At 48.6% G+C, this 13522-nt stretch overlaps 1 protein-coding gene across 2 annotated transcripts in view; it reads left to right on the forward strand.

The window, feature by feature from the left end:
- The first annotated feature begins 1509 nt into the window (after nt 1-1509).
- CERT1 (ceramide transporter 1) overlaps nt 1510-13522 on the forward strand; it is a 73758-nt gene continuing 61745 nt past the window's right edge. For both annotated transcript variants that reach the window (XM_040421426.1, XM_040421427.1), the window contains exons 1-2: nt 1510-1781; nt 10042-10176. In XM_040421426.1, coding sequence (XP_040277360.1) covers nt 1686-1781; nt 10042-10176 — 231 coding nt within the window. In that variant the 5' untranslated portion in view covers nt 1510-1685. The remainder of the gene's footprint in view (nt 1782-10041; nt 10177-13522) is intronic.

Below are 13522 nucleotides of genomic sequence, written 5' to 3' on the forward strand. Positions count from 1 at the left end.
ACTCTGTATGCCTTCCGTTTCCGTATTTCTGTTCAAAGATAGAACATGTCCTATTATTGTCCTCATAACGGACAAGGATAGTACTGTTCAGGGGCCAGCTGTTCCGTAAAAAACGGAACGCACACGGAAGTCACATGGTCGTGTGCAAGAGGCCTTAATGACATGAAGGGGAGGACCATTTAAAAATAAAAAAAGAAATTGAGGATAACCCCTTTAAGCCCTAGCAGTGCAAGGGATATCAAAGACCAGCATAAAGCCTCATTCACATTTCTGTGTCAGTGTCACGTCTGTGATAAAAAGCATACGTGTTTCATCCGTGAAGCTGTCTGTGAAGGATCCATGGTTGGTCCGCAGCACCTGGGGGGGCAGCAGAAGGGCCATGGGGAATGAGCACTTTCATTGTGGCAAAGGGGTTCGGTTAAAGGGAGTCTGTCATCAAAGTTTCACCTTTTTAACCCTTCCCATAGCTTTCTAGCAGCCTTACAGTTAATAAAAACATTACCTTCAGCATCAATCCTGGACTTATAAAACCGGCAAAAAACAACTTAGTAGCATATGGAAATGAGGGCTCGCAAGTGCCCAGGGGCGGCGTTACCCTCGTAGGTGCCCAGCTAGCTCAGCCTTATCATCGCTTCCCCCCGCCCATTCTTTTCCTCTGACCGCCTATCTACTTACTTCTTGTTTCGCGAGATCCCGCGCCTGCGCACTCAGTCCGTTGGCCGGCGCATGTGCACTGCGATGCCCATTCCTTGTACGGCGTCACAGTAATTAATGCGCATGCGCCGATGGACCGCCTCCTTTGTGGTGTTTTAGCGCCGTTAGCCGGCGCATGCGCATTAATTACTGTGATGCGCCGGCCGACGGACTGAGTGCGCAGGCGCGGGATCTCAGCGAAACAAGAAGTAAGTAGATGGGCGGTCAGAGGGAAAGAATGGGCGGGGGGAAGCGACGATAAGGCTGAGCTAGCTGGGCACCTACGAGGGTAACGCCGCCCCTGGGCACTTGCGAGCCCTCATTTGCATATGCTACTAAGTTGTTTTTTGCCGGTTTTATAAGTCCAGGATTGCTCATAAAGGTAACGTTTTTATTAACTGTAAGGCTGCTAGAAAGCCATGGGAAGGGTTAAAAAGGTGAAACTTTGATGACAGACTCCCTTTAAGAAATTGGCATGGACTGGGTCCCCCTTTCAGTTTTCACCTCAGGCAGCAGAAAGACTAGGTGCACCACTGTCAGCATGTACACTTTATTATAACTTATAAAGTCTAACTTATTCCAATCCTAAACAAGACCAGCGTCGTAACGATGACGTCACAGAGTCATGGTCGGGCTACAACGTTCTTCCTAGAACGCGGCTTCTCTGACGTCACACTGAGGGGGCGGGCTCTTGCAGACGGGGCTGTTAGGCTGTCACTCGAGCAGCGTTTGGTTGGAGCGAAGTTTAGAAAAAAAAAAAAGGGGGAGGGGTTGAGTCGGAACCTGTGTGTTCCCCGGCCACGCCTTTCCACAGAGGCGTGACGTCAGCTGGAGAATATGGCGGCGCTTGGATGTCGGTAGTTTGCTGCTCGAATCTGTCGCATGTTTATTTACGTCCGGATCTGTTCAGAGAAGGCTCGCCCCGGAGCGGCTGACAGGAAGCTCCGTGCAGCGTCGTCACCAGGGAAGTACGAAGGTTTGAGCGGCCGCTCATGTCGGATAATCAGAGCTGGAACTCCTCAGGATCCGAGGAAGACCTGGAGACCGAGTCCGGGCCGCCGGTGGAGCTGTGTGGGGTCCTCTCTAAGGTGGGTGCTCCGCTCCTGTAGGTCTGTGCTGGGATTTCCTCTCTTGTCGGTTCGATCGTATCCCACCGATCTTGATCGCATGACCTTTAACAAGGCGGATCCGTGCTCTCAGTGAACTGTCCCTTTAAGTACCATCAGTGTTATCCACCCACCCCTCCATCATCCTGGGGTAGGTCCCATCAGGGTGGCAGTACTTACCTCTCCCACCCATGTAGAGGGATTTATTACCCCTGTGACACTGGCTGACCCCCACTTTCCGGTATCCTCCCAGTCTCCCTCTACTTACCTATAGCTTTTAGTGGTAAGTGCCCGTCTGTCTCCAGAACTACAGCCCCCATCACGCCTGTGGCCGCTGCACCCCCCTGACTTATAGGGCGAGATGCTGACCATGGAGATCCATTCTTATAGGGTGGGTCATACCATGATTCCTGTTGATGTTCAGGACATGTTGGGAGTTGTAGTTTTTGAAAGAGCTACAGGTTAGAAAATTTCGGAAAGCTGGGATGTAGTCCTGTGTTGACGTCTTAACCCCGTTTCTCTTGGTTGCTAGGGGCAGCCATGGTGATGTGGTTGTTAGGCAGTGCATCCCTAGCAACCAAACGGAGAAGTAGTGCTGATGTTACACATCTATGTGGCTCTTAGTAAGGGTCCCCCGCCCCTCCTCCGGTGTCGGCCACTTTCCACATTCTCCAATGATTTGTGGCTTATTGATTGACATTCTTGTGTGTTTGCTTCATTCCGGTTTCCTTCTGTGTACGTGTACTGGAATTTGCACTTGCTAGTTTATCGGGAGGGGGGAGGGGGCAGGATCAGTCGTGTCCCTTTAAACCTCCACGGCAGATCAATGACACGTGACACTATGGTGGGTGTATACGATATATATTCGCGGTTGCTTCTTGTGGATCCGCGGGGAGTGAAGCAGCTCTTGTGTTCTCTCTCCAGTCGCCTGACGGTGCTCTCTCCCCATGACTTGCATTGAGCCAAAGTAGCTGCTGTCAGACGCTTCTCATCTCCCCAAAAACAAGAGGGTCGCGCATGTTGAAATCAAACCTGCCTGATCCTAATCTCCACTGCCACCCGCCTTCGGGAGACCACCGTACACATTGGATGGTCGGTCAGAACTGTTGCAAATCCGGCAGGTTCAGTCAATACTTGTACATCCAGTAATGTCTTGCCGGCTTAAAGGGGTTACTCACCGTCTACCGTTGAGTTAAAGGGGTTGTCCGAGATTATTAAAATCCTGCAAAAAAAAAAAACATACTCCTCTTTCTCCTGCACCATCTACTGCTGAGGGCAGTGATTGGCTGCAGCAGTGACATTTCATACTCTTGTCCGGCACATCGCCAATCGCAGACGGTGCTGCAGAAAGGGGTGAGGTTTAGGCTATTTTGTTTGTCCAAGGATTTTAAGTATCAACCCCTTTAAAAGCTGAAGTGTGCTGCCTCGGCATCGGCTGTGTCCAGGAAACCCCTTAGGCCAGGTTCTCGCATTGAGTATTTATTCCGGAATTTCAGCAGAAATTCTACCTGAAAGTGGAATAAATGGTTAAGTGAATTAATGGGGATTTTTAATTAATTCCGTTCAAACACAACTTTAAAAATCCCCTGCGGATGCTAGGAGTGCTGCCGGGGTACAGATCCACAGCTTACACTGTCGGTTGCAGCAGTGATGCAGATTTTCAGTGCGGATGCAGTTCCTTGCCACGCGTGAAATCCACGGATCATTTGGTAATGAAATCCACAGGGTGATTTTAACACTTTTTGTGACCTCCCCCTTTAATGGGTTGTTCGATGCCAGAAAAACGTACTAATATTTTTTAATTCTTTGAACTGTACGGACGGTCTGATGTCAGGGGGGAGGGGCGTTCTCTTCTGTGTAGTAAGGTCACAGCTTATAGAAGAAGCTCCACTTCTGCGACCACATGGACGTGGACCTTCTGTGCAGTTTTTAACATGCAAGTATATTAGTGACTTCATTTATTTTACATTTGAAAAAAATGGTAGCAAGCTTTTAGCTAGTGTCAGAGCACCCCTTTAATGTACAGCGGTCTGAGTTCTGTGCAGAGGAGGGTATTAGTGTCGAGACACCATGCATTCGGATCAGGCATTGAGGTCATTTTCTATGGCTATTAAAACATAGACCTTTGGTGTTCTAATGTTCCTCTGTTATTCCTGCTACGACTTTATGAAAGAATCACCAGCTGGGTGTTACCAGGGGGGGGCATGTCAGTGGTGCCAGTGTCGGACTGTGTTGGGACATACCTCTTTATCATGGGAATGGTAACACCCAGTTGGCCATTTATTCATAAGTTTCTTGGAGGAATAATAGAGGGACGGCATGGTACAGAATTATACAAAATTCTCTCCAGAATTGTCGTTTTAGTGGGAATACAAGTATTCACTAAAACAGATGTGACTCTTTAAATTTCACATGGATTTTAGTGTGTACTTCACGTCAAAATCTCTGCAAATCCACGTTCTGTTGTTTCCAATGGGAAGCTGTGCTGTCATTCAAGGGTGTGTCCGCAGGATGTCAGTTTGACCACTCACTTCTGTCGGGCCGTGCACACATTTTGTTTGGATCCGTAAACTGCAGAACATTGCAGATGACGAGTCCGTTTCTTTGATGGGAATGAGAAAAATGTTGGTGCCCACGGAAGGTGCCCGTGTTCTGCAGATCTGTGGTTTGTGGACCAAAAGCTGGACGCGGACTCGTGCACACAGTGGTGTCGTTTATGCAGATTTTTGTGCCGTACTTGCTGCGTTTCTGCACGGAATTGCATGTGTTACTTGCGGCTTTTGAAGTGTGTTTGCGCCAGATCTCGCCTGACAATCCGCGCAGACTATGGACATGCCGCAGATTTCAAAATCCGCACCTGCAGGTGAAAAATGTTTTACACCGTGTACATGCGATTTTGAAATTCTCATCTGCTGTATTACGCAGCTGGAAAATCCGTGCATCGGATATACCCCTCTCAGATACATTCACACGACCGTATCTGTTTTGTAGTCGGCTCGCACTTTTTACGGGCCACATTATCAAAATGGCTATTCTTGTCCGCAGAACGGACGGGAATAGGACATCTCCTGTAATTTGCAACACAAATGAGATCCGTGTGCCGTCTGCCTATTTTGCGTCTCTATAAAGAGTGCGGATCGGACGCGGACCTAAAATACGGTAGTGTGAATGAGGCCTAATGCTGCAGGTTTCACCCAGTACAATAACCACGGCAAAGCCGCGCGTCCTGCCTCATTTTCCGCACCGTCTCCAGTGGACGGAGCAGCAGATGTCTGCAGCTCCTCTCCCCGCGCGCCCTGCCCTGTGATAGTAAGAGGATGTTGTGGTGCCGCCCTCCTCCTCCTACATTTGGAAATAATCAGATGTCCTAATAGAAGTGTTTGGAATTTCTCAAGTCCCCTTGGGTGTGTCTGTAATGTAAGGAGGATCGCAGCTCTGAGGTTATGTGCAGGCCGGGGACGGTGACTATCAGGAGCCTCGTGTTTGGATCTGCAGCTGGCGCTGTGAGGGGCACAGACAATGTTTGTGAATGGAGGCAGTGCCCGGATTATGCCAGGCTGTTTCTGTGACCTTTGCACAGCGGGTGGAATAAATAATTGACGGCGTTAATTCTCCTTTTGGCTTGGGGTGGTGTGAGAGTTGGATTACAGGGAGTGATATCCAGCGGAGCGTCTGACGTGAGGACCACCAGGATGTGGTCACTTCCTTCCTTGCTGCTGTCAGCTAATGCCTTTTACCCGGTCACTCAGGCCATCGCAGCGTAAATGTTGATGGCGCCTCTTCTCAGTTAAGGTGCACATTGAGGTCCTCGCAGCCATAGCATAGTTCAGGTTTTTCTACTTTAAGGTCCCTAAGGGCTCATGCACACGACCTTATGGTCCGAGACATATTGCTCGCTCGCGGACCATATATGTCCCGGAGCGGCATACATCGTGCGCAAGGGAGCGCACAGCATCATAGGTTACTACTATGATACTGTGCGCATCGGGCCGCCCGCCGGACCATTGTCCCGCACTCATATGATATTATGGGTGCGGGACAATAGCTCCGCAGGCAGACCGATGCGCACAGCATCATAGTAGTAACCTATGATGCTGCGCGCTCCTGTGGCTAACCTCCGGCACTCCAGCTACGGTAAAAACTACTACTCCCCAGATGTACACTTGCTTGTCTGTTTTCAGAACTCCATAGAAATGAATGGAGCATGCTGGGAGTTGTAGTTTCACCACGGCTGGAATGCCAGAGGTTAGCCATCACTGCCCTAAGGTCTTGTGCACACGACCATATGTATCTTGCGGTCCTCAAATTGTGGATGCCGTCCGTGTTGCCTCCACTTTTTTCAGTGGATCCGTGGTCTACATTTTGCGACCAAGTGAAGGACATGTTTTATCTGTTTGCAGAAGGGGCGTACGGAGGCAGGTCCTCCATGTGCTTTCTGCAAAATGGTAGAACATTTTTGCAGAATCCAGACCACCGACCCATTGACTTACAGACTGTGTCCATATTGTGGAGGCCTTAAAAGGGCATCTGTCAGCAGATTTGTACCTATGCCACTGGTTGACATGTGCACTTGGCAGCTGAAGGCATCTGTGTTGGTCCCGTCTTCATATGTGTCAACATTGCTGAGAAAAATTATAATATATGCAAATGAGCCTCTAGGAGCAACGGGGGCGTTCCCATTACACCTAGAGGCTCTGACAGGACCAGGTGTGCTGATGATATCCTACGTAGTCCTGTCAATCAAAGTGCAGGGGGCGCGGCAGTTGCAGAGAGAGCAGAGCCCCTAGGTGTAACGGCAACGCCCCCGTTGATCCTAGAGGCTCATTTGCATATATTAAAACCATTGTTTCTCTGAGCAATGCGGGCACATAGAAACATAGGAGCAACACGGATGCCTTCGGTCTCGGACCACATGTAACAGGTCAGCCAGTTTCTTAGGTACAGATCTGCTGACAGATGTCCTTTAGGCTTATTTCTACCGCAGTTCAGTTTACTGTCGCGATCCTCATGACAGGACTCCTTGCTGATCAGTACCGTCCTAAGGACATCTTTTGAAGTTTCTTGAGCTTTCGTGTGTGTGCGCAGGAGGCCACGTTCATGAGATTTGTCTGCATATCTTGTTCGTCCATGGGGACAGCCCGCGGAAATGGTTTTCAGACAGGTTGCCTTATAATCCGCCCAGTCCTGTTTCCATGAAATCATTACCCATTTCCTTCTCCCTAGAAACCTACTCAGCCGGTGGACGTGGTTGTAGGAAGACATCTGGCAGCCAGAAGTGTGTGTGTGCAATATGCCATTCCTTAATTATTCCTCCTGGAAATGTATAAATGGACATCTGGTGTTAGGAGGGCTGACAGGTCCTCTGTGGGGTACCGTCTCACCTGTACGGTGCGGATTTTTGAAGCAGCAGTTCTTTGTGTGGATTTTTATTTGGGTTTCCTACTTTGCAGTGCGGAGCGTAACATCTAGTGGAAATCCGCATACAGCTTTAAATGCAGATTCTGCACGGAAGTAGATTTTTTTTCCCCCAGCGGATTTAACCCCTTCAGTGTGTTTGATGCTATTTCTTCAGCTATGTCTGGAAGTAGCCTGGCGATTGTTCTCTGATGTCAGGCGTCTGAAGGGTTGGATTACAACTTGCCTGATCCTATGGTATCCTCTTAGGCTGATTAGACAGCCCCGATCCTGCTTGTTCATCAGGTGATTGGCGACAGTATTACACGGCAAGATCATCGCTATCATTTCCGCATGCTGCACGAGGGGCGGAGCTGTTCAGTGCCAGTGCTACTGCAGAACAGCTGATTGGCTGAGCTGCGGGTGTCCGACCCCGCCCCCACCCAAATCAGATAGTGATTGCCTATTCTGAGGATCGGCCATTGCTTTTAAAGGAGTGGGAAACCCCTTTTAATGGTGTATTCGGGTTAGATGAAGTTATCCCCGATGTGCTAAATAGGGAATAGCTTACTAATCAGTGGGGCACGGTCTGCAGGGACCTCCAACAAAGCTGGGAATAGGAGTCCCCCGCCCTGATGGACGGGCAGGTTGACTGTGCGCCCTGTCACTCCATTCATTCCCTGGGGGATAGCAGAGTGGGGAGAGGAAGGTTGTGAGCCTTAAGTATCAGTACCTGGTCCTTCGGCCGACGGGCACCGGTATATGGGCACCTTTCCTGTATGTCTCTCCCTCACCTGAGTGAAGTAACGGGCATACTCAGCAGTGCGGACATGTATGCTTGTCAGCCATAGAACCGCATGTCTGGGCGTACATTGGTCATATAGTGGCTCTGTGGAAGGAGATGCCTCCTTTCTGGCTCCACGTGCCTAGTGTGTTTAGGCCAGGAGCCAACTATCAGCGAATAACTCATAGACTGGCATCCCCTGCACGTCCTGGCCGAGCGCTAATGCCAAGTTAATTTAGAAACAAGAAAAACCTGTTAGAGGTGTTTTCCGAGATTTTGATAACCTGTCGTCAGGATAGGTCTTCAGTATCAAATCAGTGGGGGTCTGACACCCACAGCCGCAGCCTCCTCGCAGTTTACTTAGCTCAGCGGACATCTATTGTATAGCAGCTCAGCCCCATTGACTGAATGAGACTGAGCTTCGTTCTGGTCCCTGTGATTGATGACCGTGACGTCACTGGCCTAGAAAGAGGCAGAGCACCACGGCCTAGAAAGAGGCAGAGCACCACAGCCTCTTCACTGCTGACCTTCTTAGAGGGTGCCCGGGAATTGGTCCCCCACCAATCCGATATTGATGACCTATCCTGAGGGATATCTATTCAGTATCCAAATCTAGCTAAACCCCTTTAATTCCCTTGTGCCCATGTAAGCTATTGTAACTATTATTCCATGCCCTTCCTGCCCACATGGTCATGGAATGGGCAGGAGGGAATAAGCCGCTGTGAGACACCTGGCGATCGGACATGTTGAGATTAAACCTGTCCCACTAAAGGCCGTCCACAGCTCCTATTGGGAGTTGTCGCGAGATGTTTCGGGGCAGCAGTAATGGTGGTCATACCTCTTTCTGACTCTTTCCTCTCTGCACCCTCACTTTTGGAAGATATCAGTAGACTTGGTCCAGGAATTGCTCGTCTGGTCCCTGTCTGCACATTTGCCCCCTTCCTGTGTACCGCGTCCTAGCCCTCACGTGGTGGTCTGTACATGATAGCTTGCTGAATAGCATAGAAGTATGACTGGATCTCTTGGGTAATTCTCCTCTAGTGTCCCTCCCTGACCTGTCAGGAAGTGGATTGTTCGTAGAAATTTGTCTACGTGTCACCAGCGGTGTGAACATGTCTTCATTGGAGGGTAATCCTCAGGAGAAGCCACCATTTTTGAATGGGGATTCACTGGGACTTGGGCCTCTTTCACACGTGCGTGTCTGTGATGACATCTATGACCAGATGGTCAGTGGTTCATCCGTGAAGGATCCGTGTTTTGTCCGTGTGTCCATTGTTTTTTTTTTTTTTTTTTTATTATTCTACCCTCCCTCTGTGTGTTATCCATGTTCCACATTGGCTGCTAGGCCAAAGCATCTCCTACCAATGGTTTGTGAACATCACTGACAGAACATGAATGCCATCTGTGTTGTGTCACTGGTTTTCACAGACCCATAGGCTTCAACGAGCGCCACGGACCTGATTAGTGCAATTCTCCGTCGTTTTCCACTGATCCATTAAAATCAGTGGAGGACACGCACAGCACGCATCCGTGATTCACTGACGTGTGACGGAAACCTTACATGTTTCTGCACTTATACTGGGCAATATCGAGTGCCTGGTGGCAGAGCAAACTAGCTATATTCTTTATGACCCTTTTCCTTCCATAGCGTGGTGGACAGCATCTTATAGCCTCCACTGCCATCTTGACGTTGGTCAAGAAGCATTAGTCTGAGACCCTTCCTACACGGGTATGCACAGGGGCAGCGGATACAACCGGAGGAACCGGGAATGGAGAGGAGTGGAGCATCGAAATTGATCTTTAACATGCCTAGGAGTTTCCAATATGGTCATGATACCAGTTTAATGCAATGTCACGCCATCCTATGAAAAAGTATATATTTTTTGTAAAATGGGAACCTACAGAGGAATAGCCAACGAATTTCATCCATCGGAGGCATACATCCTGGTCTACTAGTAAAAAAATAAATAGATCCATGTGTTATATATAATTTATGAGCATGGTTATTGGCTTTGGGGTCTTGGTCCTGAAATATTTAACATTTTTGTCATTTTATTTTTCTAGTGGACCAACTACATACACGGCTGGCAGGATCGATGGGTGATCCTGAAAAATAACACCCTGAGCTACTACAAGTCGGAGGATGAGACGGAGTATGGATGCAGGGGCTCCATCTGCCTCAGCAAGGCGGTCATCACGGTAAGCCTTACGTCCAGTCTCTGTGTGTAGATCTTCTGAGGATCAGCCATGGACTGTAGGAAGCCCTGTCCTTTGTTCTCAAGGGACATAAGGTGCTGCCCGAGGTGTCTGCCGCCAGTGACTCCAGGGTGTGGAGTCGGTCAGGCAGAGCTCCCACTCCTTCAGTAAATGGCGCATAGGTTACTGTAGTAAAGGGATCAGTATGGAAGTCCCAGACGCCATTTCGTCTCTTTCCATAGGGGTCATGGGGACATGGTAAGAACCTCTGGAGTAACCTTTTTTCCCAGGTCCGTTTCATTGATATATTAAATGGAAGAGAAGTAAATCTCTGCCTTTATAAAAGGAGTTAATAACGCGGTCTGTTTGTTCTAGAGTTTTGTCTTTGTCTCTTTGTTCTTTTTCAAGACCATTTCAGTAAAGCAAATAATGTCCTCCCCCTTGAGCCGCCTCGGCACCATTCTCAAGGTCTGGGTTTTTCATTCACCATTGTATTCCCTGCTATCTCCTCATCAGCGCCTTGTCTGACTGCTGACATCCAGTGATGTCTCTGTGGAGGCAGACGACCCGCCCGCAGCGGCTCAGCTCCTCCGCCCTCAGGACAACGGTGCTGTTCACACTAATGCAGGGGCGTTATGTGCACCCAAATTGCCATTCACAAATCTACACTCATTGAGGCTATTTAAGGGATTGACTGACTTCAGCAAATGGCATTTATCATGCAGACAAAGTTAAAGGGGTTTTCCGGGAGTATTTTACTTTTTGACCTATCCTCGTGATCATGATGGGTCATCAGTATCTGATCGGTGGAGACCCAACACCCCGGACCCCTTTGAGCGTCACGGCTTTCTCCATGCTCATGAAGTGCTGCACCATACGAAGTGTCGCAGCTGCACTTGGTATTGCGCTCAGCCTCATTCACTTCTATGAGGCTGAGCTGTGCTTAGGCCACGTGGCAGATGAACGTGACGTCACTGGCCTAGGAAAAGCTGAGAGAAGGCTGTGGCACTCGCAGGAACTCCGGTGCCTTCACTTCAGCTGATTGGCGGGGCTCCGCCACCCCACCATCACCACCACCACCACCATAGGATAGGTCGTCAGTTAAAAACACTTGGGAAAACCCCTTTAATACCAGGCACTTTCTGATGTATTGTGATTGTCCCTCTTGCCACCTTTGCTGGCTGGATTTATTTTTTTCATCACATCATACGTTGCTTGTATCCAGGGGTTACGTCCACCCTGTAATCCAGCAGCGGTGGTCGTGCTTACGCACTATAGGAAAAAGCATTGGCCTCCCTTGTGGCTGGGACCGTGGGACTGTGCATAGACCAGGACTTTTTCCTATAGTGTGCAAGCATGGCCACCACAGCTGGGTCTACAGCGAGGGCAAGGGGGACAGTGGGGAAAATATAGTTACCTGGACCTCTTATCTCCAGTACTACACTTGTATTACTGCAGGTAAGTCTGATTGTTTTGACAGCAGATTTGTACCTAAGAAACTGGCTGACCTCTTACATGTGCGCTTGGCAGCTGAAGGCATCTGTGTTGGTCCCATGTTCATATGTGCCCGCATTGCTGAGGAAAATGATGTTTTAATATATGCAAATGAGTCTCTAGGAGCAATGGGGGCGTTGCCATTACACCTAGTCTGTGAATCACCCCAAGAATGAGCAAACTCTTATTTATAAAGTCTCCTAAATCATCATTTCTGGGCAACAGCTGCTTCTGTGCAGAAACAATGAATCTCTATGGGGATGCGCGATTACTCGTCGCCTCCTGTGGTGAGCAGGCAATTATCGGGAACTAACCGCTTGTTCGTTGTTCCTGATCTTTGCCTGCTCGGTCAGCCTCTGTAAAGGGGCCTTTAGACACCTCTATACATTTTTCTAGGCTCAAATAGAACCTGATATAGAACCTTGCAAAAATAATAGAACATGCTTTATCCTTGTCCTTTTTGCGGGCAAGAATAGTCATTTGTAACATAGGGCGGAATGTGCCGTATTGCAAAACTTGGGATGCACACGGGCGGTATCCATGTTTTGCAGACTGAAAAACTGATACGTTCGTGTGACTGGACTAGTGTTGAGCGAACTTGTGTTTTAAGTTCGGCATCTAAAGTTCTGGATTCCGCTACCATGGACCATAACGGAATTTAGAATCCAGAACGGGATACTTCGATAACCCGAACTTTAGATGCCGAACTTAAATCACAAGTTCGCTCAACACTAGACTGGACTCTTGCACTGTAGATGGCTGTCGGACAAACACTAGTTCAGCTGACTTCTATTCCTCCACACACATGCATGCTCGGCTACATATGGGTTCTCAATATGGCTATAATCCGCTGTGATACTCTTTTGGCTGCAACATATCTTCCTTGAAAACAAAGGACATGTTGAAATCCAACTGCCCCACCCTTCATTCCCTCAACATCTGTTTCCAGAGGAGCGTGAACACCCCCTGACCGACTAGATGGTTAACCTGGCCCACCAAAATCAACATTTGGCCGTTTATCTAATGTGTCCGGCCACTTGGGCTGCTGTGTTTATTAGCAGATTGGGGTAGGGCGGAGCGCTCGCCCAGGGGACTGTCCTCATGCAGGAGAACACTCGGCTGTTTAGAAGGCCATGCGAAAAGAATTATTTGGATTGTGGAGCGCGTGTCACATGAGGAGCAGCTGACTTTAATCACAACTGGATTTCCTCTTGCATAATGTAGATAAGACATGTACGGCTTCTCATTCACTTGTGAAATTCTTTGCATTTCTAGAGTAGTTCAGTGTTTTGGCTCGGCATTGTCTTCGGGCTTTGGGTAATGCTACAATGGAGCACTTGTGTTACTATTGTATGGCTTCCTGCATGTTCTGGACCAGCTGTCAACCTGTACGCCATACAGATATGCACCGCACTGGGCACAGACCATGTCTACACAGGGAATGCTATCAATCACTGATACCTCCCCCGTATACAACTATGAGTGACTGACAGGTATCTCTGATAGTATTCTCTCTGTGTAAGTGTGTATACAGAGATACCTGTACACAGGGAGGTGTTATCAGTGATAGTATTCTCTGTGTAAGTGTGTATACAGAGATACCTGTCAGTCACTGATAGCTGTACACAGGGAGGTGTTATCAGTGATAGTATTCTCTGTGTAAGTGTGTATACAGAGATACCTGTCAGTCACTGATAGCTGTACACAGGGAGGTGTTATCAGTGATAGTATTCTCTGTGTAAGTGTGTATACAGAGATACCTGTCAGTCACTGATAGCTGTACACTGGGGAGGTTCTATCAGTGATAGTATTCTCTGTGTAAGTGTGTATACAGAGATACCTGTCAGTCACTGAT

The sequence above is a fragment of the Bufo bufo genome, chromosome 2 (assembly GCF_905171765.1).
Source record: "Bufo bufo chromosome 2, aBufBuf1.1, whole genome shotgun sequence".
NCBI classification, from domain to species: Eukaryota; Metazoa; Chordata; class Amphibia; order Anura; family Bufonidae; genus Bufo; species Bufo bufo.